The following is a 23,725-nucleotide window of genomic DNA, read 5'->3' on the forward strand; positions in this document are numbered from 1 at the left end:
CTAAGGAGGATTTTTTTTCTTACTGTAGAAAAATCACTAAAATCAAAATGTGGACATTGCAATACATAGGTTATGTCAGTAGAGCAAGTATTTATCTACTTATATATGTGTTTTTTTTTTCTGAGATAGTATGGCTGACAGCTCCTCTTTAAAGCGGATCCGAGATGAGAAACTAACTATAACAACTAACTTGTCTATATATCTTATCTAAAGTTTAGATAGTTTACACAGCAAATCTAGCTGCAAACAGCTTCAATAGAATATGATTATTTCTTCCTGTGATACAATGGCAGCGGTCATGTTCTGTTTGTAAACATTACGCAGAGGCCGGCTTATCTGCATCTTCAGCACTCAGCCTGTGAAAAAAACCTAATCCCTCCCCCTCCTCCCCTCTGCCTCTGAAATCTCTGGCTAGTAATACCTCCCCTTCCTCCTGCCCAGACTGAGCTCCCATGAGCCCTTGCTACTGTCTGAAAATGCTAAGGCTCTCTGAAAACCTGTGGGCGAGGCTTGTTTTGTTTATAGGGAATTAGAGTATTAAAACAAAAAACAAAGTATTTGGCTTGAGGAATGCCCTATAAACAATAGGAAAGGAACACAATTATGCAATGAGTAAAATTTCATCTCGGATCCACTTTAAAGGGACTCCGAGCAGTGCAGAAACTATGGAAAGATGCACATCATTTTAAAGCTCTCTTTCTCCTCTTTCCAATGATATATAAACCACTGCCCTACGCCTTTTAGTTTTCGCTATTTTCGCGATTGAAATTGCCGCGGCCGCAATTTCAATCACGAAAATAAAGAAAACTAAAAGGCGTAGGGCAACGATTTAGGTGTCGCCAGAAAGAGGAGAAAGAGAGCTTTAAAATGATATCCATCTTTCCATAGTTGTATTACACAGGACGACACTTTCCCCAGTGTCAGCAGCTCCATTCAGCAGAAAAAGTCGGCCTGTGTAATACAATGTAACTATGGAAAGATGGATATCATTTTAAAGCTTTCTTTCTCCTCTTTCTGGCGACACCTAAATCGTTGCCCTACGCCTTTTAGTTTTCTTTATTTTCGTGATTGAAATCGCGGCCGCGGCAATTTCAATCGCGAAAATAGCGAAAACTAAAAGGTGTAGGGCAGCGGTTTATATATCATCGGAAAGAGGAGAAAAAGAGCTTTAAAATGATATGCATCTTTCCATAGTTTCTGCACTGCTCGGAGTCCCTTTAAGCATATTTTGGAACCTCCAACCTGCCCCTCAGCGCACGCGCACGCACTCACCCCTCACCCTATTTACACGAATGTTTCTGATTGGCTGGATGATCACTGGGATATTCCTGTAACCTCTGGTGAATTCACGCTGATTGTTTTGTGTTTTCCAGAGATTGCGCAGTGGACCCGACATGTGTGCTGTGCATGGTGTGCTTTCTGGGAAGTGTTCACAAGGAGCATCGCTATCGGGTATGGTGACCTCTACCTTCTCGTTAGATAAGGTTCTGTATGTGTTGTGACCATGTGTTGAGCCAGTGATGTATCCCTGTATAATGAGCCTCTTGCAGTCGGGTTTGGTGAGCCGCATGCGGGTACTGCAGGTCCTCAAAGTGGCGCTTTAGGCTCTGTTCCCACTTGAGTTGTGAATACTTTTTTTATTTTGTTCGTTCTCTATACTCATTGCTAAACTGACAGGGAGCAGCTCCTATTTGTCACTTTGCAAAGGATCCATTGAATCTGTTGCAGTAAGCAGACCGCACTTCTGTGCAGTTAGCAATTACCCCGTAAGAGCAGATGCTTTCCCCCATATAGCCTATCGTGGTAACACGTCTGCCCCGGGCTCCCGTCGCATCACTGCGGACCCTTGGAGCATGTGTGATCTGGTGCAAGTGGGAACCGAACCGGGCGCGTTTCCACATTGGCGGAATGCAGCCGAATCGTCACCAAATTGGTGGGCGGGAACCGCTGCCTATACTTTCAAATGTTTGTTGTCAAAATCGCACAGATTTCTGCAGCACGCACCCGGAGAGCAATCTGGATGCGTGTTTACATCACATCAAGTGCCCATATGCTATTGCCCTCTGCCTCCCCCCCCTCCCCCTTTCACAGCTGAAGCTTGCTCTTTCCACTCTGCGGGACCTGTTCCTGTGTGCAGAACCCATGGCCGAGCGCATCTTTGGCATGCGCAATTATGCATTTCTGAGCCGTGCATGCCCAGAAACCTCCCGGCTGTTGTGCGCAGCTATTTGGGAGCACAATCGAAGATGGCGTGGACAGGGATATGCCCTTGCTCTAAATGGATTAAAGGGGAACTGAAGTAAGAGGTATACGGAGGCTGCCATATTTATTTCCTTTTAATCAATACCAGTTGCCTGGCAGCCCTGCTGGTCTTTCTCTGCAGTAGTATCTCAATAACACCAGAAACAAGCATACAGCTAGTCTTGTCAGCTCTGACTTTAAAGTCTGAAACGCCTGATCTGCTGCATGCTTGTTCAGGGGCTATGGCTAATAGTATTAGAGGCAGGGGATCAGCAGGGCTGCCAGGCAACTGGTATTGCTTAAAAGGAAATAAACATGGCAGCCTCCATATACCTCTCTCTTCAGTTGTCCTTTAAGTTGGAGCTTTAAACAGTTGGCATAGCTCCGACACAGATGGGAGCCCAGCGCAGCTGAGGGGGCCGCACAGTTTATGGAGGACACTGAAGGTGTGGCCACCTTGCAAATTTTTGTTTCGTTCAGATGCAACTATCCCAGGGGGTTGTGGGATAGCTTCCAGACTGCCACTCAACCTTCCTGTCATTTGTAGGTGGGGCCCAGGGATGGAGACGGTGTCTGAACATTCAGGAAGGGTTCAGGGGGCAATGTGAACAGCAGTCCACTGTGAAGGACATGCCATGCAAACTTTGAAAGTTGAGGACTCCTGTAGGTGTTAGGTGGGGGAAGGGAAGTCGTCTTTACTATCTTTTAGGTGGTGGGGGCAGAAGGAAGTGAGGAGGAGAAAATCATTTTTGGAATTGGGCTTTAGATAATCCGACAAAAAGTTGCCTTACGTGATCCCTTTGTTCCAGATGACCACCTCTGGGGGTGGAGGCTTCTGTGACTGTGGAGATGCTGAAGCATGGAAGGAAGGCCCGTACTGCCAGAAGCACGGCATGAACATATCAGAGAGCGAGACTGAGGTAAGACATGGTGATTCTGTGTGCTTATAAAGGTGAACTTCAAGTGGATCCGAGATGAACTTTTACTCATTGCATAATTGTGTTCCTTTCCTATAGTTTATAGGGCATTCCTCAAGCCAAATACTTTTTTGTTTTAATACTCTAATTCCCTATAAACTAAACAAGCCACACCCACAGGTTTTCAGAGAGCCTTGGCAGTAGCAAGGGCTTATGGGAGCTCAATGTGGGCAGGAGGTGGGGGAGGTATTACTAGCCAGAGATTTCAGAGGGGAGGAGGGGGGATTTGTTTTTTTTTCCACAGAAGATACAGATAAGCCTGCCTCTGTGTAATGTTTACAAACAGCATGGCTGCTGTCATTGTATCACAGGAAGAAATAATCATATTCTATTAAAGCTGTATGCAGCTAGATTTGTTGTGTAAACGATCTAAACTTTAGATAAGATGTATAGACAAGTTACTTGTTATAGATAGTTTTTCATCTCAGACCCGCTTTCAGGATGTGTGAATGTCATTCTTTACAGACCTGCTTTGATTGACATTTTAGCAGGGCTGTGGAGTCGGTACAAAAATATTCCGACTCCTCAGTTTATGAAACCACCGACTTCAAATCCAACTCAGACTCCACAGCCCTGAATTTTAGTGCTTACATTTTTTACTATTTATTTAGTCTCCCAACTAAAATGTGTCTGCCCATTTAATCTAGCCATTCACCTGTGCTAAATTTAGAATGCCATCTTTAAAGAGAACCCGAGGTGTGTTTAAAGAATGTTATCTGCATACAGAGGCTGGATCTGCCTATACAGCCCAGCCTCTGTTGCTATCCCAAACCCCACTAAGGTCCCCCTGCACTCTGCAATCCCTTATAAATCACAGCCATGCTGTGAGGCTGTGTTTACATCTGTAGTGTCAGTCTCAGCTGCTCCCCTGCCTCCTGCATAGCTCCGGTCCCTGCCCCCTGTCCCTTCCCTCCAATCAGCAGGGATAGAAGGGATGCAGGCGGGGACTGGAGTTCTGCAGGAGGCGGGGAGAGCAGCAGACTGACACTATAGAGATAAACACAGCCAGCTCTGACAAGCTGTTTGTCAGCAGCGTGGCTGTGATTTATGAGGGATTGCAGAGTGCAGGGGGACCTTAGGGGGGTTTGGGATAGCAACAGAGGCTGGGCTATATAGGCAGATCCAGCCTCTGTATGCAGATAATATTCTTCAAACCCACTTCGGGTTCTCTTTAACCACTTAAGCCCAACTGGACGAGATTTCTCGTCCAGTTGGGCTGCGCGCACTCCCGCGGGTCGCGCGCGCGCCCGCGGCCCCCCCCCCCCCCCGTGCGCGCCCCCGCTGCTGGCCGCTAGCCCACCGATCAGTGAAAGGGATTATAAATCCCTTTCGCTGATCGGACCCCCCCGGAGAAAAGACGACAGCGTCTCTTCAGACGCTGCGGCTTTTCTGAGCTCTGGTCTCCTTTCTTCTGCCTGGGAGCGAGATCGATCGCTCCCAGGACTTTTTGATTCTGGCCATCTTGTGGCCAAATAGCAAATTACACCCAAAAAAAAAAAAGTTTTAAGAATAAACCTATAAATATATAAAAAAAAACCCTGTTTACCTCCCACACCAAAAAATACCCACATACAAGTTTAAATAAAAAAAATAAAAAAATTACAATAATAAAAAAAACAAAAACATAAATAGTTACCTAAGGGTCTGAACTTTTTAAATATTCATGTCAAAGGAGTATATCAATATGATTTAATAAATTATGGGCTTCTAAACAGTGATGGACGCAAAACGGAACAAATGCACCTTTATTTCCAAATAAAATATTGTTGCCATACATTGTGATAGGGACATAATTTTAACGGTGAAATACCCGGGGCATATGGGCAAATACAATACATGAGTTTTAATTATAAAGGCATGTATTATTTTAAAACTATAATGGCTGAAAACTGAGAAATAATGAATTTTTTCCATTTTTTTCTTATTCTTCCTGTTAAAATGCATTTACAGTAAAGTGGCTCTTAGCAAAATATACCACCCACAGAAAGCCTAATTGGTGGCGGAAAAAACAAGACATAGATCAATTTAATTGTGATGAGTAGTGATAAAGTTATTGGCAAATGAATGGGGGGTGAAAGTTGCTCGGATGTAAAAAAATTTCAACCCTTCGGGCTTAAGTGGTTAAAGAGAACCCGAGGTGTGTTTAAAGAATGTTATCTGCATACAGAGGCTGGATCTGCCTATACAGCCCAGCCTCTGTTACTATCCCAAACCCCACTAAGGTCCACCTGCACTCTGCAATCCCTCATAAATCACAGCCGTGCTGTGAGGCGGTGTTTACAACTGTAGTGTCAGTCTCAGATGCTCCCCCGCCTCCTGCATAGCTCCGGTCCCTGCCCCCGTCCCTTCTCTCCAATCAGCAGGGAGGGAAGGGATGCAGGCGGGGACTGGAGTTCTGCAGGAGGCGGGGAGAGCAGCAGACTGACACTATAGAGATAAACACAGCCAGCTCTGACAAGCTGTTTGTCAGCAGCGTGGCTGTGATTTATGAGGGATTGCAGAGTGCAGGGGGACCTTAGGGGGGTTTGGGATAGCAACAGAGGCTGGGCTGTATAGGCAGATCCAGCCTCTGTATGCAGATAATATTCTTCAAATCCACCTCGGGTTCTCTTTAAGTTCTGTTCTGTTTAATAAAGATTTTTTTGAAAGGCGAACTTCTTCAGTTGCAGAGCTACAGTGAAGCAGGGACTGGGTGGGGCTTTCGGCAGCCTTACCTACTGGTGCAATTCTCCCAACATGCATCTGTCTGGTCAACATACCACATAGCAGAGGATTTTGTTAAGCCTTTTAACCATAAAAGTTTGTGAACCATGCACTATTTTTAGCACCAAGGGCATCTCAATAGCACATTAGAGATGCATGCCAACAATGTGGCTCATTATAAAAAAAAATACATTTTTAACTCTTCTTTTTACATATAAAAGTTTAGCAGAAGCCTTTATTATCCTACTTCTGAGGCCTGCCCCCAACCACAGAAACTTCAGGCTGCTGTAATTTATTTTATTGCACACATGAGCAGAGCTTTCATCAGCAGGTGGGTTGGAGATGTTGGACACTATGCTTCAAAAAGTTTACAGAAGCCACAGGTGCTATCTTCACACCACCTCCTGGATAAATAATGGGCAGCTAGAAGGTGAGGGGGAACATGGGCGCTCTTAGGCCTCTTGCACACTGCAAGCGATTCCGATTCAGATTCCGCTTTTTAATCGGTTTTTACATCAGATTCAGATTCCGATTTGCAGTGTGCAGGGAGCAAGCTGCAAATCTGAATCGGAAGCAGATGTAAAAACCGATTAAAAAGTGGAATCTGAATCGCTTGCAGTGTGCAAGAGGCCTTATAGCCATTAGAAACCAGGACAGAATGCAGAAAAAAAGTGGTGCTTGGCTACCTTTAAGGGGAGTTAGAGAATAAAGGTTGAGTAACCAGGACTGTGGAGTCGGAGTCGAGGAGTCGGAGTTGGGGCAATTTTGGGCACCCGGAGTCAGAGTCGTTGATTTCATAAACTAAGGAGTCGGATGATTTTTATACAAAATTCACAGCCCTGTTAAGTATTACACTAAAGAGTCGGAGTCGGGGCAATTTTGGGTACCCGGAGTTGGAGTTGTGGTTTCATAAACCAAGGAGTCTGAGTTGGAGTCGGAAGATTTTTGTACCGACTCCGCAGCCCTGTGAGTAACCACTTGTACCACCTCCTGATATGTGTTAAGATCATTTGTTGGATTTAAAGGGAACCTAAAGTGTGAAGAAGATGGAGACTGTCGTATTTAATTCCAATTTAAACAATACAAGTTGCCTGGCAGCCCTGCTGATCTATTTGGCTGTGTCGGAATCGCACCAGAATCAAGCATGCAGCTAATCTTGGCAGATCTGACAATGTCAGAAATGCCTGATCTGCTCCATGCTTGTTCAGGGGCTATGGCTTAAAAGTATTAGAGGCAGAGGATCAGCAGGGCTGCCAGGCAACTGGTATTGCTTAAAGTTGATCCGAGATGAACTTTTATTCATTGCATAATTGTGTTCCTTTTATATAGTTTATAGGGCATTCCTCAAGCATAATACTTTTGTTTTGTTTTAATACTTTAATTCCCTATAAACTAAACAAGCCTCGCCCACAGCTTCTCCAAAACGCCAAGGCACTTATGTAGCAAAGGCTTATGGGAGCTCCGTCTGGGCAAGAGGAGGAGGAGGTTACTAGCCAGAGATTTCAGAGGCAGAGAGGAGTGAATTTTCCACAGGCTGAGGGCTGGAGATGCAGAGCAGTTTGCCTGTGTGTAATGATGACAAACAGAACATGGCCGCACTCATAGGGCTCGATTCACATAGCGGTGCTAACCTAGTTAGCGTGCCTAAAGGCTTTGGGCGTGCTAACTAGGGTGCTAAGTAGTTAGCACGCACAAAGCTTTAAGAAATTGCGCGCAAAGTTATGCGCGCAAAACTTTACACGCTTAAACCTTTATGCGCGCATAAAGGTTTACTGTGCGCATAAAGTTTTGCGCGCATAACTTCCTGCGCAAATTAGCACGCGAAAAGCTCTTTTAGGCGTGCTAAAGGGGTTTTCACAGGCGTGCTAACAGTTAGCACTGCTTTGTGAATCAAGCCCATTGTATTACAGGAGTAAATCATCATATACTGTTGAAGCTGTTTGCAGCCAGATTTGCTGAGTAAACTATCCCTGACGGGGCGTAGATTTTAGTTAGCATGCCGCATGCTTCCCCTGCTACCACCGATTGTGACGCCCTGCCGCCAATGCGGCCCGATCGCTCTGCCGTCGCTATGACAGCAGAGCTCCGTGATCACTGGGAGCCAACTACAGCGTTGTTCATCTCAGGATTCCTTTAAACTTGTTTGTTTACTTGAGCAAAAAATGCCATAGCTAGGGGGATACTCTTATCTTACACCTTAAAGTTCGCCTTTATTTATTTTTATTTTTTTTCATAGCCACTTAGACTTGGGTTGCTATGAGTAATCTCTTTCCCTCCTATTCCCAGGATCCTCTGATTCAGCTGTCGGAGGACATGGTAGCTCGGGCTTACAACATTTTTGCAATCCTGTTTCAATTTACCGTGGATATACTCACCTGGGAGAAGGAGAACGAGCTGCCCCCTGGGCTGGAGTGTGCGTAAGTATTCATTTTCTGCTATTTACTTCTTCCCAGCATCAATGTTCTCTGCGACACACACAAAGGCGGGTTCACATTCGGGCTCTTTTGAGGAACATTTTCACTGTTTTGCCAGCAATCAGCGCAGTGCTGTGACAAATGTATCCCAATGGGACCATTCTCCCAGCAGCGCTCGCCTTTTGTATTGATCGCAAACACGCTGCATACAGCATTTTGGTGGCAATCTCAATACAATTCTCGTTTCCCTAAACTAGAATTGGAAAATCTAATCGCCAGTAAATTGCTTTGCGATTGGCTGATATTGCGCTTTTGATGAGTTGTATTAGAAACAGAATGTGCAGCTCTGCTATAACTTGATATCTTTGGTTATATTATTAGTTTCAGTTGTACACCAGAGGTGCGCTTTAAAGCACACCTTGAATTGTGCTTAAAGAGGAACTACAGCCTAAACAAACATACTGTCATTAATTTACGTTAGTTATGTTAATTAAGATAGATAGGTAATACAATCTCTTACCCACTCTGTTTTAAAAGAACAGGCAATGTTTGATTTCATGAGGGCAGCCATCTTTTTGGTTGAAAGGAGGTGACAGGGAGCATGAGACACAGTTACAACTGTCCTGTGTGCTGATCACCCCTCCCAGTTGCTAGGCAACGTGAATAACAACATAGGAAATCCCATCATGCTTTGCACAGCATCGGGGAAAAAGCCCAGGCAGTTTTTTTTGATGGGTGGAGCTTAGCTAAAAATGCAGCTAAAAATGATGCTTTGGTAAGAAAAACAAAGTTCTAATGCTGTGAAACTGTTAAAGAAACGCCAAGGCTTTTCAGTTCTGCTGAGTAGATTTTTAGTCCGGAGGTTCACTTTAAAGTGTATCCGAGATAAACTTTTACTCATTGCATATTTGTGTTCCTTATCTTAGTTATAGTTTATAGGACATTCCTCAAGCCAAATACTTTTTTTGTTTTGTTTTAATACCCTAATTCCCTATAAACTAAACAAGCCTCGTCCACAGCTCCTCCAGTGCCAAGGCACTCTGAGACCATAAGCAAGGGCTTATAGGAGCTTAGTCTGGGCAGGAAGAGGAGGTGTTACTAGCCAGAAATTTCAGAGGCAGAAGGGAGGAGGAGTGGGAAGTGGAGTTTTCACAGGCTGAGGGATGGAGATGCAGAGCAGCTTGCCTGTGTGTTTTAATGAGCATAGCTGCTCTCATTTTATCACAGGAAGAAATAATCATAAACTGTTGAAGCTGTTTGCAGCTAGATTTGCTGTATAAACGGTCGGGGTCTTGAAGAATCCCTAGAAAATTGAAAGGCTGCAAGGTTAACCACTTCGCATCCAGACCTTGTTTACCCCTTATGGACTAGAGAAGTTTTGACATTTTAGCTATGTCCCTATTTAATTAGCCATAACTTTATCCCTACTTATGACACCTAAATGATTTATATATCGTTTCTTTCCAGACAAACTAGGTTTTAATTGTATGGCATTTTTTTCCCTCTTCTATTAATTTCAATGGGAAAAATAGGAAACAAAAATAGAAAAAAATCCCACATTTCTCAGTTTTACCAATTTCAGTTAAAAAATAGTGTTGCTGTACATAAAAAAAAACAAACAAAAAAAAACTACATTTTGTTTGGCTATTTCTTTAGTTTATTACAAAAATTAGATTATTTTCCTGTCACAATTTTTGGTGAGGATGTTTAATTCTGAAATAATGCTACAGTGTGTTTTTTTCACTTTGAACTGAGAAGATAAAAGCATTTGTAATAGTAAAAATCAATTTTATTGGCCCAGAGAACATATATTCCCTTTCACCAATTATTGCTACAGCAGATAGTGCAGGTGGTTTTGCACAGGAGCAAGCCCAATCGTGCACAGCTGTGCTTCAGCTACAAGACCTATATCTACGTCCTTGTGCCTTCGATGAAGTCACAGAGGACGTAGATGTAATGTGGTGGTGGATAAAGTGGTTAAGCACAGTCCATAAGTGCTTAAAGAGACTCCGTAACAAAAATTGCATCCTGTTTTTTATCATCATACAAGTTCAAAAAGCTATTCTAATGTGTTCTGGCTTACTGCAGCACTTTGTGCTATCACAGTCTCTGTAATAAATCAATGTATCTTTCCCTTGTCAGACTTGTCAGCCTGTGTCTGGAAGGCTGCCAAGTTCTTCAGTGTTGTGGTTCTGCTATGAATTCCCCCTTCAAGGCTCCTCTATGCACACTGCCTGTGTGTTATTTAGGATTAGAGCAGCTTCTCTCTTCTCTTTTATCTTTTACAAGCTGGATAAATCGTCCTCTGAGCTGGCTGGGCGTTCACATACTGAAGAATCACAGACCAGGGCAAAGCTGTTTGCAGGAGAAAAAAGAGCAGCCTGAAACTTCAGTGCATGAGAACTGCAGGGAGAAATAAACACACAAATGATCTCTTGAGATTCAAAAGGAAGGCTGTATACAGCCTGCTTGTGTATGGATGTATTTTCTATGTGTGGACATACTGTACATCAACCTACTTCCTGTTTTGGTGGCCATTTTGTTTGTTTATAAACAAACTTTTTTAAACTGTTTTTAACCATTTTTAATGCGGCGAGGAGCGGCGAAATTGTGACAGAGGGTAATAGGAGATGTCCCCTAACGCACTGGTATGTTTACTTTTGTGCGATTTTAACAATACAGATTCTCTTTAAAGGACAACTGAAGGGAGAGTGATATTGAGGCTGCCATGTTTATTTCCTTTTAAGCAACACCAGTTACCTGGCTGTCATGCTGATCCTCCGCCTCTAATACTTTCAACCATAGAGTCCCTGAACAAGCATATGTAGATAAGGGGGTTCTGACATTGACAGATCTGACAAGATTAGCTGCATGCTTGTTCCTGGTGCGATTCAGATGCTAATGCAGCCAAATCAATCAGCATGGCTGCCAGGCAACTAGTATTATTTAAAAGAAAATAAGTATGGCAGCCTCCATATTCTCACTTCAGTTGTCCTTTAAAGAGAACCCGAGGTGGCTTCCTAAGAATGAAATCCGCACACGGAGGCTGGGTCTGCCTATACTGCCCAGCCTCCGTTGCTATCTCAATCCCCCCTAAGTTCCCCCTGCGCTCTGCTATGCCCCATAAATCACAGCCGCGCTGTCGACGCGAGCTGTGTTTACCTCTGAAGTGTCACTCTGCGTGCTCCTCTCGCCTCCTGCATAGCTCCGGTCCCCGCCCACATCCCTTCCCTCCCTGCTGATTGGAGGGAAGGGACGCGGGCGGAGACCGGAGCTATGCAGGAGGCGGGGAAGCAGCTGAGACTGACACTACAGAGGTAAACACAGCCCGCTGCGTGTCGACAGCGCGGCTGTGATTTATGGGGCATATCAGAGCACAATGGGAACTTAGGGGGGATTGAGATAGAAACAGAGGCTGGGCAGTAAAGGCAGACCCAGCCTCTGTGCGGATTTCATTCTTAGGAAGCCACCTCGGGTTCTCTTTTTAAGATGGCAGATTTCTTAGATTGTGACAGGATAACTTCTGAAACCATTTTAGCTTTTGTAAGTGAGCCATTGTGTAACTGTCTTCCAGGGAGAAGGAGGACACCTATTACTGCATGCTGTTCAATGATGAGGTCCATACCTATGAGCAGGTGATCTACACCCTGCAGAAGGCTGTGAACTGCAGCCAGAAGGAAGCCATAAGCTTTGCTACCACTGTAGACCGAGACGTGAGTGCTCCTTATTGCTTTGTGTATTCTCAATGTAAATCTTCACATTTGACCTGGTGCTCAAGTTTTTGTGATCTTTATGGACGCACAGGCAGACAATATAACAATGCATGGCTTCTGTCTTTCAGGGGAGGAGGTCTGTGCTGTATGGAAACTTTCAAAACTGTGATCAAGCAAAATCCGTCATAGTGGTAAGTGGGCCTATAGATTTGAATATTACACAGCTTGCTACACCCAGCGGTTCTGGATGCTTGCCTGGCTTACAGGGGCTATGAGAGAATTTGCATATTCAGTAGTGGTGCATTGTGGGTAACCACAAATGTTCACTTAGGCCTAGTGCACACCAGAGCGGTTCGGCTGCGGTTTGCGATCCGCTTGCGGGTGCGGATCCGCTAGGGTAATGTATTTCAATGGGCTGGTGCACACCAGAGCGGGAGGCGTTTTGCAGAAACGCATACTCCCGGGCTGCTGCAGATTTTGGATTGCGGAGGCGTTTCTGCCTCAATGTTAAGTGTAGGAAAAATGCAAACCGCTCTGAAAAACGGCACTTCAGAGCGGTTTGCCAGGCGTTTTTTGTTACAGTAGCTGTTCAGTAACAGCTTTACTGTAACAATACATGAAATCTACTACACCAAAAACGCTTCCCAAAACCGCAAAATGCTAGCTGAAACGCTACAGAAAAATTAGAAAAAGCGTTTCAAAATCTGCTAGCATTTTGCGGATCTGCTAGCGGTTTTTGGTGTGCACCAGGCCTAATAGTTGAATTATTGCAAGTTTCCTTCTGTTTTAAGAAGGCAAATCACACCAAGCATTGCTTATTAGTAGGAGGGCTTTTTGGTCTCCTTTAGCCCCCTATACATTCCTAGTGGTTTGGGTCGCCCCGAGCTGCTTGGTTACTCAGTGGTAAGTGGCAGACTCTTCAAGTAATGTATTTTAATGTAAAATGTATTTTACTTAGCATAGACTGGAAAGTTCTCCTGGTAGGAAAATGTTAACCTCCTTGGCGGTAACCCCAAGTCAGGCTCTGGGTGGAAAAAAGCAGCCAGGAGTGGTAATCCCGAGCCTGACTTGTTGTAGCTGCCAGGAGGTCTGTGCAGAGCCTTATGCTGGGATACACGAGCCGATCCGACGGCTCAATTAGCCACCGGATCAACTCCAGCCGCTTCCCCACTCGTCCCCGCCGCCCTCCGGATCGATTCCCGCTCGTCCCTGTGGGCGCTTCCTTATCTTCCGCTCGATTCCCCGCTATTGTCCGCCTGCGGGGATCGAGCGGGTAATCGATCCGGCGGGTCATCGGACATGTCGGAAATTATCAATCGAGCCATCAGCGCCTCAATTTGATAAGGGCGCATCGACCCGTGTATGCCTAGCATTAAAGAGGAACTTCGGTTTAAACAAACCTACTGTAATTAAGTTACATTAATTATGTTAATTAAAATAGATAGGTAATATAATCTCTTATCCACCCTGTTTTAAAAGAACAGGCAAATGTTTGATTTCATGAGGGCAGCCATCTTTTTGGTTGAAAGGAGGTGACAAGGGAGCATGAGAAACAGTTCCAACTGTCCTGTGTGCTGATCACCCCTCCCAGTTGCTAGGCAGCATGAATAACAACATAGGAAATACCATCATGCTTTGCACAGCATCAGGGAATAAAAACCCGGGCAGCTTTCTTTGGGTGGAGCTTAGCTAAAAATGCAGCTAAAAATGATGCTTTGGTAACAAAAACAAAGTTCTGATGCTGTGAAACTGTTAAAGAAACACCAAGCCTTTTCAGTTCTGCTGAGTAGATTTTTAGTCCGGAGGTTCACTTTAAGTGCAATGGGCATTTCAACTCGCCTTCCCTGGGATCCAGGCTTGCAGTCATTCTCCTTCCAGTCCTCAGAGGCTCTGCATCACTGGTAAAATCGCAGTTTGTCGTCATGACGACAGCCTGCAATCTCACTATAGGGTTACAGTGCCACCTGGAGGATGGAGGGAGAATTGCAGCACTGGATCACAGGGAGGTAAGTGCAGGGGCTGCCGCATATCTCTCTGCAGTGTGATTTCACATCCCCGCCCCCCTTTGCTGGTTCTCGATGCTACGATGTGATGGGATCTGCCACGTTGTTGCTTTCATTTGAATGTGTCTGCCGAGCACTGCCGAATTTCTGTGCGGATGTAGCTGAGAAATCAAATGACACTTGTGATTACTTAGACGAGGGGGAATTATGCAGGCTCTTCTCTCTAAAAACACACAGGGTGCATTTCTCGCTCTGGCTTCCTTGTGTCCTGTGCAAGAGTTTAGGTCCACTTTAAATGCCTGTGTGACACGGCCCCTAGTCCTGGGAATGAGCAGACTGTAAATTAAACCCATTTTCACCTGTACATTTTGGAGAAGTTGGGTCCAAAATGATTAAGGGATGGTGTAGATGGGTGTTGTTTCTGTCCTTGCCAATTTTTCTAATCCGAGGTTTCTTATGAAGAATCTATATCAGTGGTCCTCAAACTAAGGCCCGCGGGCCGAATGCGGCCCCCTGAAGCTTTTTCACTGGCCCCCCAAACACAAAATGTATAACCTATAAATGCGGCTCACTGTACCTGTAAATATCAGCGGCCCGGCTGTAGAATAGCAGTGCTGGCATCACCCATCCACATACTGTAGTAGTAATTCACTGGCATCTAATTCTGCATCAGATGACACTGCTGCCCAACTGGAAGGAGGTTGTCACCTGGGTATGCTTCACTGTCTGGTGCACTAAGACGTTCTTCGGGCGCCGCATGACTGAATGACTGCTGCTGGGAGGTCTCCTCCAGGCATGATTGGGGGGAATCAATACCTAGAATACCTTTACTAATTGTTACTGATAAAGGAATGTAAATAAAATAATGTTATCACCTCTTCTGATGCGGCCAGAAGCCACCCACTGAAAAACAAAGTGGTGTGTTTAACTGTTTGAATGCTGTTCTGCTACATTTTTTTTTTTTTTTGTGGTCGATTTTATGCTGTAAATAATCTTTTCCCGTAAACAGGAAATGCTGAGATTCATACCAATGTAAGTCCCGTTGAATGGTCAAAAGGAATAGGTCATCTCACATGAAATAAAGCTACTTGAATTACTCATCTCAGTTGTTTTTTCTTCTCATCCAGAGGAACACCAGTCGACAGACTAAGCCCCTGAAAGTGCAGGTCATGCAGTCCGCCATAGTGGCACACCAGACGTTTGGGCTCCGAGTCCTGGCTTGGCTGGGACAGATCATTGGTTACTCAGGTATGTCTTCAGTGCACTTTAATCGGGTATGGTGTCCTATATAACAGAAACTCTATTAGGCCTACTTCACTCGTTAAAGAGAACCCGTAACCAAGGATTGAACTTCATCCCAGTCAGTAGCTGATACCCCCTTTCCCATGAGAAATCTTTACCTTTTCTCAAACGGATCATCAGGGGGCGCTGTATGGCTGATATTGTGGTGAAACCCCTCCCACAATGTGATGTCAGCACCTAGGTCCTGACATCACACTTTGGAAGCCTTGTTGCATTGTGGAAAATAACAGCTGTTTACAACAGCCAAAAAAGCAAGCAGCATCTCCTTCCACTGGCATCACTTGCCAGCAGGGCCGGCGCTACCATAGGAAAAAATGGGCAATTGCCCCAGGGCCCCAGAGCCTGTAGGGGCCCCCCAAGGTGTCCCTCCCCGATCTAAACTGTTGCTCCCCAGGGACTCTGCAGAGTCTGTTAAGTTGGGAGGTGATTGGGGGAGGGTCAGCAGCCAGCTCAGTGGCCCAGGAGGGAGATTTGGCCCAACAAAGGGCCTCTGACGCTTTTTGGTCGGGGGTGTCTGTTGGGGGGGCCCCCAGGCTAATCTTGCCCTAGGGCCCAATTGTTACTTGAACTGGCCCTGTTTGCCAGCAGTAACAATGTCACCATGTGATAAATGTCAGAATGTAAATCAGGGATAGGAAAGCTTTTACAATGGGCAAACACTGACTAAATCATTTTTACATAATTATTGTAATTTTGTTACTTTCACTGCGGGGTCTTTTTAAATCTTTTTATTCAAAAATCATTTATTTACGGTACTGAGTAACAGTGCAATGCATGGCAGGAAACATAAGTCAAAATGAGAGTCCACATCCGAAACGAGCAGGAAACCAAATCGACATACTGGGGTGTTGAACATCTGAGCGTATCAACAAAAATAGAGATTCCAATAAACGGTGTATCAAAACATATTGCAACTCTTGAATGAGCTGAAGAAAAATAAACAACCCTGTGAGAGAGACTTAGTGAATGAAAGAGGCAGTATGTAAACCCAGTTCTAAGAGAGAATCTCTGCAAACGAATCGAATGTCATTTTGGGTCGGACAGAAACGACAAAGAGGAGCAGCTTCACTTTCCTGCAGCTGTACAAACTTAAAACGAATAAGACACACCAGACAGTAATAAGGCTCCCTGCACACCAGACAGTAATAAGGCTCCCTGCACACCAGACAGTAATAAGGCTCCCTGCACACCAGACAGTAATAAGGCTCCCTGCACACCAGACAGTAATAAGGCTCCCTGCACACCAGACAGTAATAAGGCTCCCTGCACACCAGACAGTAATAAGGCTCCCTGCACACCAGACAGTAATAAGGCTCCCTGCACACCAGACAGTAATAAGGCTCCCTGCACACCAGACAGTAATAAGGCTCCCTGCACACCAGACAGTAATAAGGCTCCCTGCACACCAGACAGTAATAAGGCTCCCTGCACACCAGACAGTAATAAGGCTCCCTGCACACCAGACAGTAATAAGGCTCCCTGCACACCAGACAGTAATAAGGCTCCCTGCACACCAGACAGTAATAAGGCTCCCTGCACACCAGACAGTAATAAGGCTCCCTGCACACCAGACAGTAATAAGGCTCCCTGCACACCAGACAGTAATAAGGCTCCCTGCACACCAGACAGTAATAAGGCTCCCTGCACACCAGACAGTAATAAGGCTCCCTGCACACCAGACAGTAATAAGGCTCCCTGCACACCAGACAGTAATAAGGCTCCCTGCACACCAGACAGTAATAAGGCTCCCTGCACACCAGACAGTAATAAGGCTCCCTGCACACCAGACAGTAATAAGGCTCCCTGCACACCAGACAGTAATAAGGCTCCCTGCACACCAGACAGTAATAAGGCTCCCTGCACACCAGACAGTAATAAGGCTCCCTGCACACCAGACAGTAATAAGGCTCCCTGCACACCAGACAGTAATAAGGCTCCCTGCACACCAGACTGTAATAAGGCTCCCTGCACACCAGACTGTAATAAGGCTCCCTGCACACCAGACTGTAATAAGGCTCCCTGCACACCAGACTGTAATAAGGCTCCCTGCACACCAGACTGTAATAAGGCTCCCTGCACACCAGACTGTAATAAGGCTCCCTGCACACCAGACTGTAATAAGGCTCCCTGCACACCAGACTGTAATAAGGCTCCCTGCACACCAGACTGTAATAAGGCTCCCTGCACACCAGACTGTAATAAGGCTCCCTGCACACCAGACTGTAATAAGGCTCCCTGCACACCAGACTGTAATAAGGCTCCCTGCACACCAGACTGTAATAAGGCTCCCTGCACACCAGACTGTAATAAGGCTCCCTGCACACCAGACTGTAATAAGGCTCCCTGCACACCAGACTGTAATAAGGCTCCCTGCACACCAGACTGTAATAAGGCTCCCTGCACACCAGACTGTAATAAGGCTCCCTGCACACCAGACTGTAATAAGGCTCCCTGCACACCAGACTGTAATAAGGCTCCCTGCACACCAGACTGTAATAAGGCTCCCTGCACACCAGACTGTAATAAGGCTCCCTGCACACCAGACTGTAATAAGGCTCCCTGCACACCAGACTGTAATAAGGCTCCCTGCACACCAGACTGTAATAAGGCTCCCTGCACACCAGACTGTAATAAGGCTCCCTGCACACCAGACTGTAATAAGGCTCCCTGCACACCAGACTGTAATAAGGCTCCCTGCACACCAGACTGTAATAAGGCTCCCTGCACACCAGACTGTAATAAGGCTCCCTGCACACCAGACTGTAATAAGGCTCCCTGCACACCAGACTGTAATAAGGCTCCCTGCACACCAGACTGTAATAAGGCTCCCTGCACACCAGACTGTAATAAGGCTCCCTGCACACCAGACTGTAATAAGGCTCCCTGCACACCAGACTGTAATAAGGCTCCCTGCACACCAGACTGTAATAAGGCTCCCTGCACACCAGACTGTAATAAGGCTCCCTGCACACCAGACTGTAATAAGGCTCCCTGCACACCAGACTGTAATAAGGCTCCCTGCACACCAGACTGTAATAAGGCTCCCTGCACACCAGACTGTAATAAGGCTCCCTGCACACCAGACTGTAATAAGGCTCCCTGCACACCAGACTGTAATAAGGCTCCCTGCACACCAGACTGTAATAAGGCTCCCTGCACACCAGACTGTAATAAGGCTCCCTGCACACCAGACTGTAATAAGGCTCCCTGCACACCAGACTGTAATAAGGCTCCCTGCACACCAGACTGTAATAAGGCTCCCTGCACACCAGACTGTAATAAGGCTCCCTGCACACCAGACTGTAATAAGGCTCCCTGCACACCAGACTGTAATAAGGCTCCCTGCACACTGCAAATCCATTTTGCGATTCCGATTTTCGCTGAATACATTCAACACAAAAACGGATCAAAAAATGCATCTTACAGTAAAGATTAAAAATCTTAATGGGATGTAAAAACCGATTAAAAAGCGGAATCGGAAACGCATGCAGTGTGCAAGAGGCCTTAGTCTTACTAGTACAAAACATCAATACTGACATAACTAAAGGTATAACTCAGAAATTAGTACAATGATCGAAAAAATCAGCTTACAAAGACAAACTCTCTATCCCGATAAAAAGGTCCTCATAATGACTTATGATTGTTAAAGAGGAATTTAAAGGACCTCTGTCGCGAAAATCTTAAAATGTAAAATACATGTAAACATATACAAATAAGAAGTACGTTTCTTCCAGAGTTAAATGAGCCATAAATTACTTTTCTCCTATGTTGCTGTCACTTACAGTAAGTAGTAGAAATATTACATTACTGACAGATTTTGGACTAGCCCATCTTCTCATAGGGGATTCTTAGGGTTTTCTTTATTTTTAAAAGCACTTGGTGAATGGCAGTTACTCCGTCCAACTGCCAAAAAAGTGTGCAGTTAGCAGGAAGGCTGTCCAGCATCTTTATGATGACATTCCCTGAAAAATATTTATACAAAGGATCAAGGCCATGCTGCAAATCCCCCATGCAGAGATGGACTAACCCAAAACCTGTCACTGTCAGATTTGTACTGCCTACTGTAAGTGACAGGAAGATAGGAGAAAAGTAATTTATGGCTCATTTTACTCTGGACGAAACGTACATGTAAATTTTAAGATTTTCGCGACAGTTTCTCTTTAAAGGGGGGGGGGGCACACTTGACTGTTTTCGTGTGCGTTTTCTGCACAGAAGAACTGAAGTTAATCAATTAGCTATTTCACATTTAATGTGTTTTTCGTGCACAGGAAAAAAATTGCGATCCTGCAGGATAATTCTGCACATTTTGACATTTCTATGAATTACATTCGCTGCTGTGAAAAAAGCACGCATTTTTTCTTCATACAAACTGTGCAGAAAATGTATGCAGAAAAACGCTTGTGGAAAACTGAAAAACAAATGTGTAACCCAGAACTGAACTTCATCCCAATCAGTAGCTGATCTCCCCTTTGCCACAAGAAATCTTTACCTTTTCTCACATAGATCATCCGGGGGGTCTGTATGGCTGATATTGTGGTGAAACCCCTCCCACAGTGTGATGTCATGACCTAGGTCCTTACAGTTTGCGGTCTGCGAACCTCTTTGCATTGTGGGAAATGACTGCTTTTTCCAACTGCCAAGCAAGCAAGCAGAAGTCTCCCTCTGTGCATGGAACTCTCAGTAAAGAGCATTCTGTACAGATCACCTGGCAGGACTAAAGATACCACCACCTGTGGTACATTTCAGCAAATAAATCATGGTGAGGAAATATATTACAATGGGCAAACACTGACTAAATAATTTATAAATGACTATTGTAAACGATAAGCAATTTTATTCATTGTTCTGTTCAGTACAGTTCCTCTTTAAAGCAGTAGGATCAGCCATACTATGCCAGGGGAAAAACATATATAAGTAGATATACTTGAGCTACTTACATAACACATGTATTGTACTGTCCACGTTTTGATTTAAAGAGAGTCTAAAACGAGAATAAATCTCGCTTCAGACCTCATAAATAGTGTGCCCCTGCTAAACCGCCGCTATCCCGCGGTTTAACGGGGGGTCCCTGATCCCACAAATCCCCTCCGTAAAGCGGGGAGCGCTTCCTGGAAGGGGCAGGGCTAACCGCCGCAGCCCTGCCCCACGCGCATCTGTCAGCGCGCATCTCCGCCTCTCCCCCACCCCTCTCAGTCTTCCTTCACTGAGAGGGGCGGGGGGAGAGGCGGCGATGCGCCGCTGATAGACGCGACTGGAGGCAGGGCTGCGGCGGTTAGCCCTGCCTCCAGGAGCGACCAGATGTACGACTAAGTCGTGCGGGGGGGGGGGGGGGGATTTGGGGGTGAAGGGACCCCCCTTTAGCGGCGCGATAGCGGCGGTTTAGCAGGGGCACACATGCCCCTGCTAACTTTGAGCTCTGAAGCGAGATTTATTCTCGCTTCAGAGTCTCTTTAAGTGAATGTTAAATAGTAAATGAAGAGAATTCTGCTCCTTGTGGGAACCATTTCTTTTGCCCACAGTTTGAGGCTAAATCCTGATGTCATTTCTGCCCTTTACTTTTTTTATTTTCTCCTCCAATAGCTGAGTCACCTCAGCCTTGCTTGTAAACACAAGTGAGCAGAGGATCATGTTTCAGCTAGGCAGGAAAATAAAGGGAAGAGGAGGAATATATTATAGGTAAAAAGAGCCCCCAGCATGCAACTGTTTGGCACTGACTATTAAAGCGCCAGTGCTCCTTAAGTATGTGATAACTCCAAACCATAACAGTGGAAAAAGTTTTGAATGCAGGATTAGCATCTTTATCACTTAATACACTCAGACCAGTTGCTGTTGAAATTTGATTTTTATGGTGACAATCCCGCTTTAACAACTCTGTGGTAAACACATAGATAAAAGTTGGGTAACATAACTACACATTGACAGCAAATCTAAAAACCAAAACAATAGGGGGCAGACAGATAAATGAACAATCAGAAGACTAATATCTGGAGAGTAGGCGGGTATCAGGCCTCCTTCATACGGATGGTTTTGTGGGGTTGAGCTACATGTTTACCAATCAGCTGGGAGCCGAAAAAATGCTAACTAATCACCATCCCATATCCTGTACATTTAGCTAAAAGGCTCGCTGTGTTGGGTCATCGGGGTTGTGTCATCTACAAAATTGACAGGTTTAAAGCCACTTCCTGCAGTGGCTAATCACCAGGGAAACGGCTCAACCACCTCTCGCTAAACTTCATAGAGAGTCTTCTGTAAATGCCCCAGCGGTTTGGAGAAATGCGTTTTCAGGAAATGATCCCAATTTTCAGTTGAAGAAGAATCGGAAGGGATCTACACCCACTTTTCAACAGGCTGATAACCGTTGTGTCTGCTAGGTGTTTACAAAGTTCTGACAAATGAGTCCAGACCGCGAGACAACCGTAGCACTGGTTGGAGGCAGTTAGCCGAGTCTGTTGAAGATTACAAATCGTTCAGCTCCTCAACCATGATTGTGAACAAGCCACTGTTGCATTATACATGAACCATACATCTCCTGGATATAAGTAAATGCTAATTCTGAGCTACGCTATGCTTATAACGGAATGTGCATTATTTCAGATGGACTAAGAAGAATCTTATGTCAGGTCGGTCTGCAGGAGGGTCCCGATGGTGAAAATTCTTCTCTTGTAGACAAATTAATGCTGTGCGATTCTATATTATGGAAGGGTAAGATTCTTTATCTCTCTTTTTCTCTCTCCACCCACCCCTTTCTCTCTCCACCCCACCTTTTTCTCTCTCCCACCCACCTCACCACTTGCTTCCCCCTTCTCTCTCCACCCACCTCTCTCCCCTCTCTCTTCCCCACTATCCCTCTCCCTCTACCCTCCCCCCCCCCCTCTCTCTCTCTCTCTCTCTCTCTCTCTCTCTGCTCTCTCCCCCCCCCCCTCCTCCGCTCTCCCTCTCTTCCCTCCTCCCCTCTCTACCCTCCTCCCTTCTCTACCCCCCCCTCTCCCCCCCTCTCTCCACCCCCCCCCCCTCTCCCCCCTCTCTCCCACCCCCCCCCCTCTCTCTCCCCTCTCTACCCCCCCCCCCCTCTCTCTCTCCCCTCTCTACCCCCCCCCCTCCTCTCTCCCTCTCTACCCCCTCCCCCTCTCTCCCTCTCTTCTCCACCCACCTCACCACTCACTTCCTCCTCCTCTCTCCCCTCACCCTCTCTCCCCTCTCTTCCCTCTCTTCCCCACGATCTATCCCTCTCTACCCTCCAAATCCAAATCCAAAAAAGCTTTATTGGCAGGACCAAATACATTTAGCAATTGCCAAAGCAAAATAGAACATTAATGTGGGGGGGGGGGGGGGATTGTGGGAATAAGGAAGGACATGGGTATACAGTCCATAGGAGGATGTACGGGATGGTATGGGGGGGGGATTGGGGTATATAGTCCCATAGAGGGGAGGGGGGTATAGGCATACAGTCCATAGGGGAGGGGGGAGTATGGGGTTATAACAGTCCATGTGTTATCATGTTCCTCTCAGTTGGTGGCAGGCCGTGACATATCCGGGCAGCTATTTGCACAGTTTCTTCCCTCTTCCCCCCAGTATGATGTAGAGTGTTCCTCTCCTCATCTGTGGAGGTGAAATCTGCAATGTGGGCGGAGAGTCTTTGAAATGAGCGGTCCCTCAACGGTGTATATTTGCTGCAGTGTAGCAGGAAGTGGGCCTCATCCTCCAGGACCCCCCCCCCTGGGTCACATTGCCTGCACAGTCTCTCCTCCCGGGGCTTCCTCTTGTCTGTCTGTGTCGTCCTGTCTCTATCTCCAGGTTGTGGGCACTCAGACGGTACAGGCTCAAGGCCTGTCTATCTTTGTGGTGGTGTAGCCTCTCCAGATATGGGGGCCATTGTGTACCTCCCTCTGTAGTGATTGGTAGATAGTGAGTTTCTGGGAGTTCTTTATGTCACTTCTCCATTCCTCTATGTATCGGTCCTTGCAGCTTTCTATCATTCCTTTTATTTGGGCTTTTGTCAGCCTGTGTTGGAGGGTCTTGGCTGGGCTGGGCTCTTGACGTTTTGTTTCAGAGAGCGTGGTATGGCCCTTCCCCACCCTGGCTCAGTGAGGCTTTATGGTGGTAAGTGCTGGGGTTGCTGCTCTGTATATGCGCCCAATATGAGAGCGCCCCCTCTGCTGGATAGTCAGCCATAGTGGGAATCTGCCTAGCCTCTGCCCCGGCAAGCTGAGTTCGAAGTGCTGCGATGGACTTGGAGAAGATACTTGCAGAACTCTAGATGGAAGATTTCTGTTGGGCTGGAGTCCCATTTTGATTGGTCAGGGTAGGTGACCGGGCCCCCCATACCTCACTGCTATAGAGCAGGGATTGGGGGTGATGATGCTGTTGAATAT

The 23,725-nt window shown here is 45.9% G+C and overlaps 1 protein-coding gene across 2 annotated transcripts in view; it reads left to right on the top strand.

Annotated features, from left to right (window-relative positions):
* Window positions 1–23,725, top strand: part of UBR2 (ubiquitin protein ligase E3 component n-recognin 2) — a 153,317-nt gene that overhangs the window by 33,316 nt on the left and 96,276 nt on the right. For both annotated transcript variants that reach the window (XM_068232986.1, XM_068232985.1), the window contains exons 3-9: window positions 1,374–1,452; window positions 3,051–3,161; window positions 8,208–8,338; window positions 11,910–12,048; window positions 12,177–12,239; window positions 15,179–15,299; window positions 21,948–22,055. In XM_068232986.1, the coding sequence (XP_068089087.1) occupies window positions 1,374–1,452; window positions 3,051–3,161; window positions 8,208–8,338; window positions 11,910–12,048; window positions 12,177–12,239; window positions 15,179–15,299; window positions 21,948–22,055 (752 nt within the window). The remainder of the gene's footprint in view (window positions 1–1,373; window positions 1,453–3,050; window positions 3,162–8,207; window positions 8,339–11,909; window positions 12,049–12,176; window positions 12,240–15,178; window positions 15,300–21,947; window positions 22,056–23,725) is intronic.

The sequence above is a fragment of the Hyperolius riggenbachi genome, chromosome 4, assembly GCF_040937935.1.
Source record: "Hyperolius riggenbachi isolate aHypRig1 chromosome 4, aHypRig1.pri, whole genome shotgun sequence".
NCBI lineage: Eukaryota > Metazoa > Chordata > Amphibia > Anura > Hyperoliidae > Hyperolius > Hyperolius riggenbachi.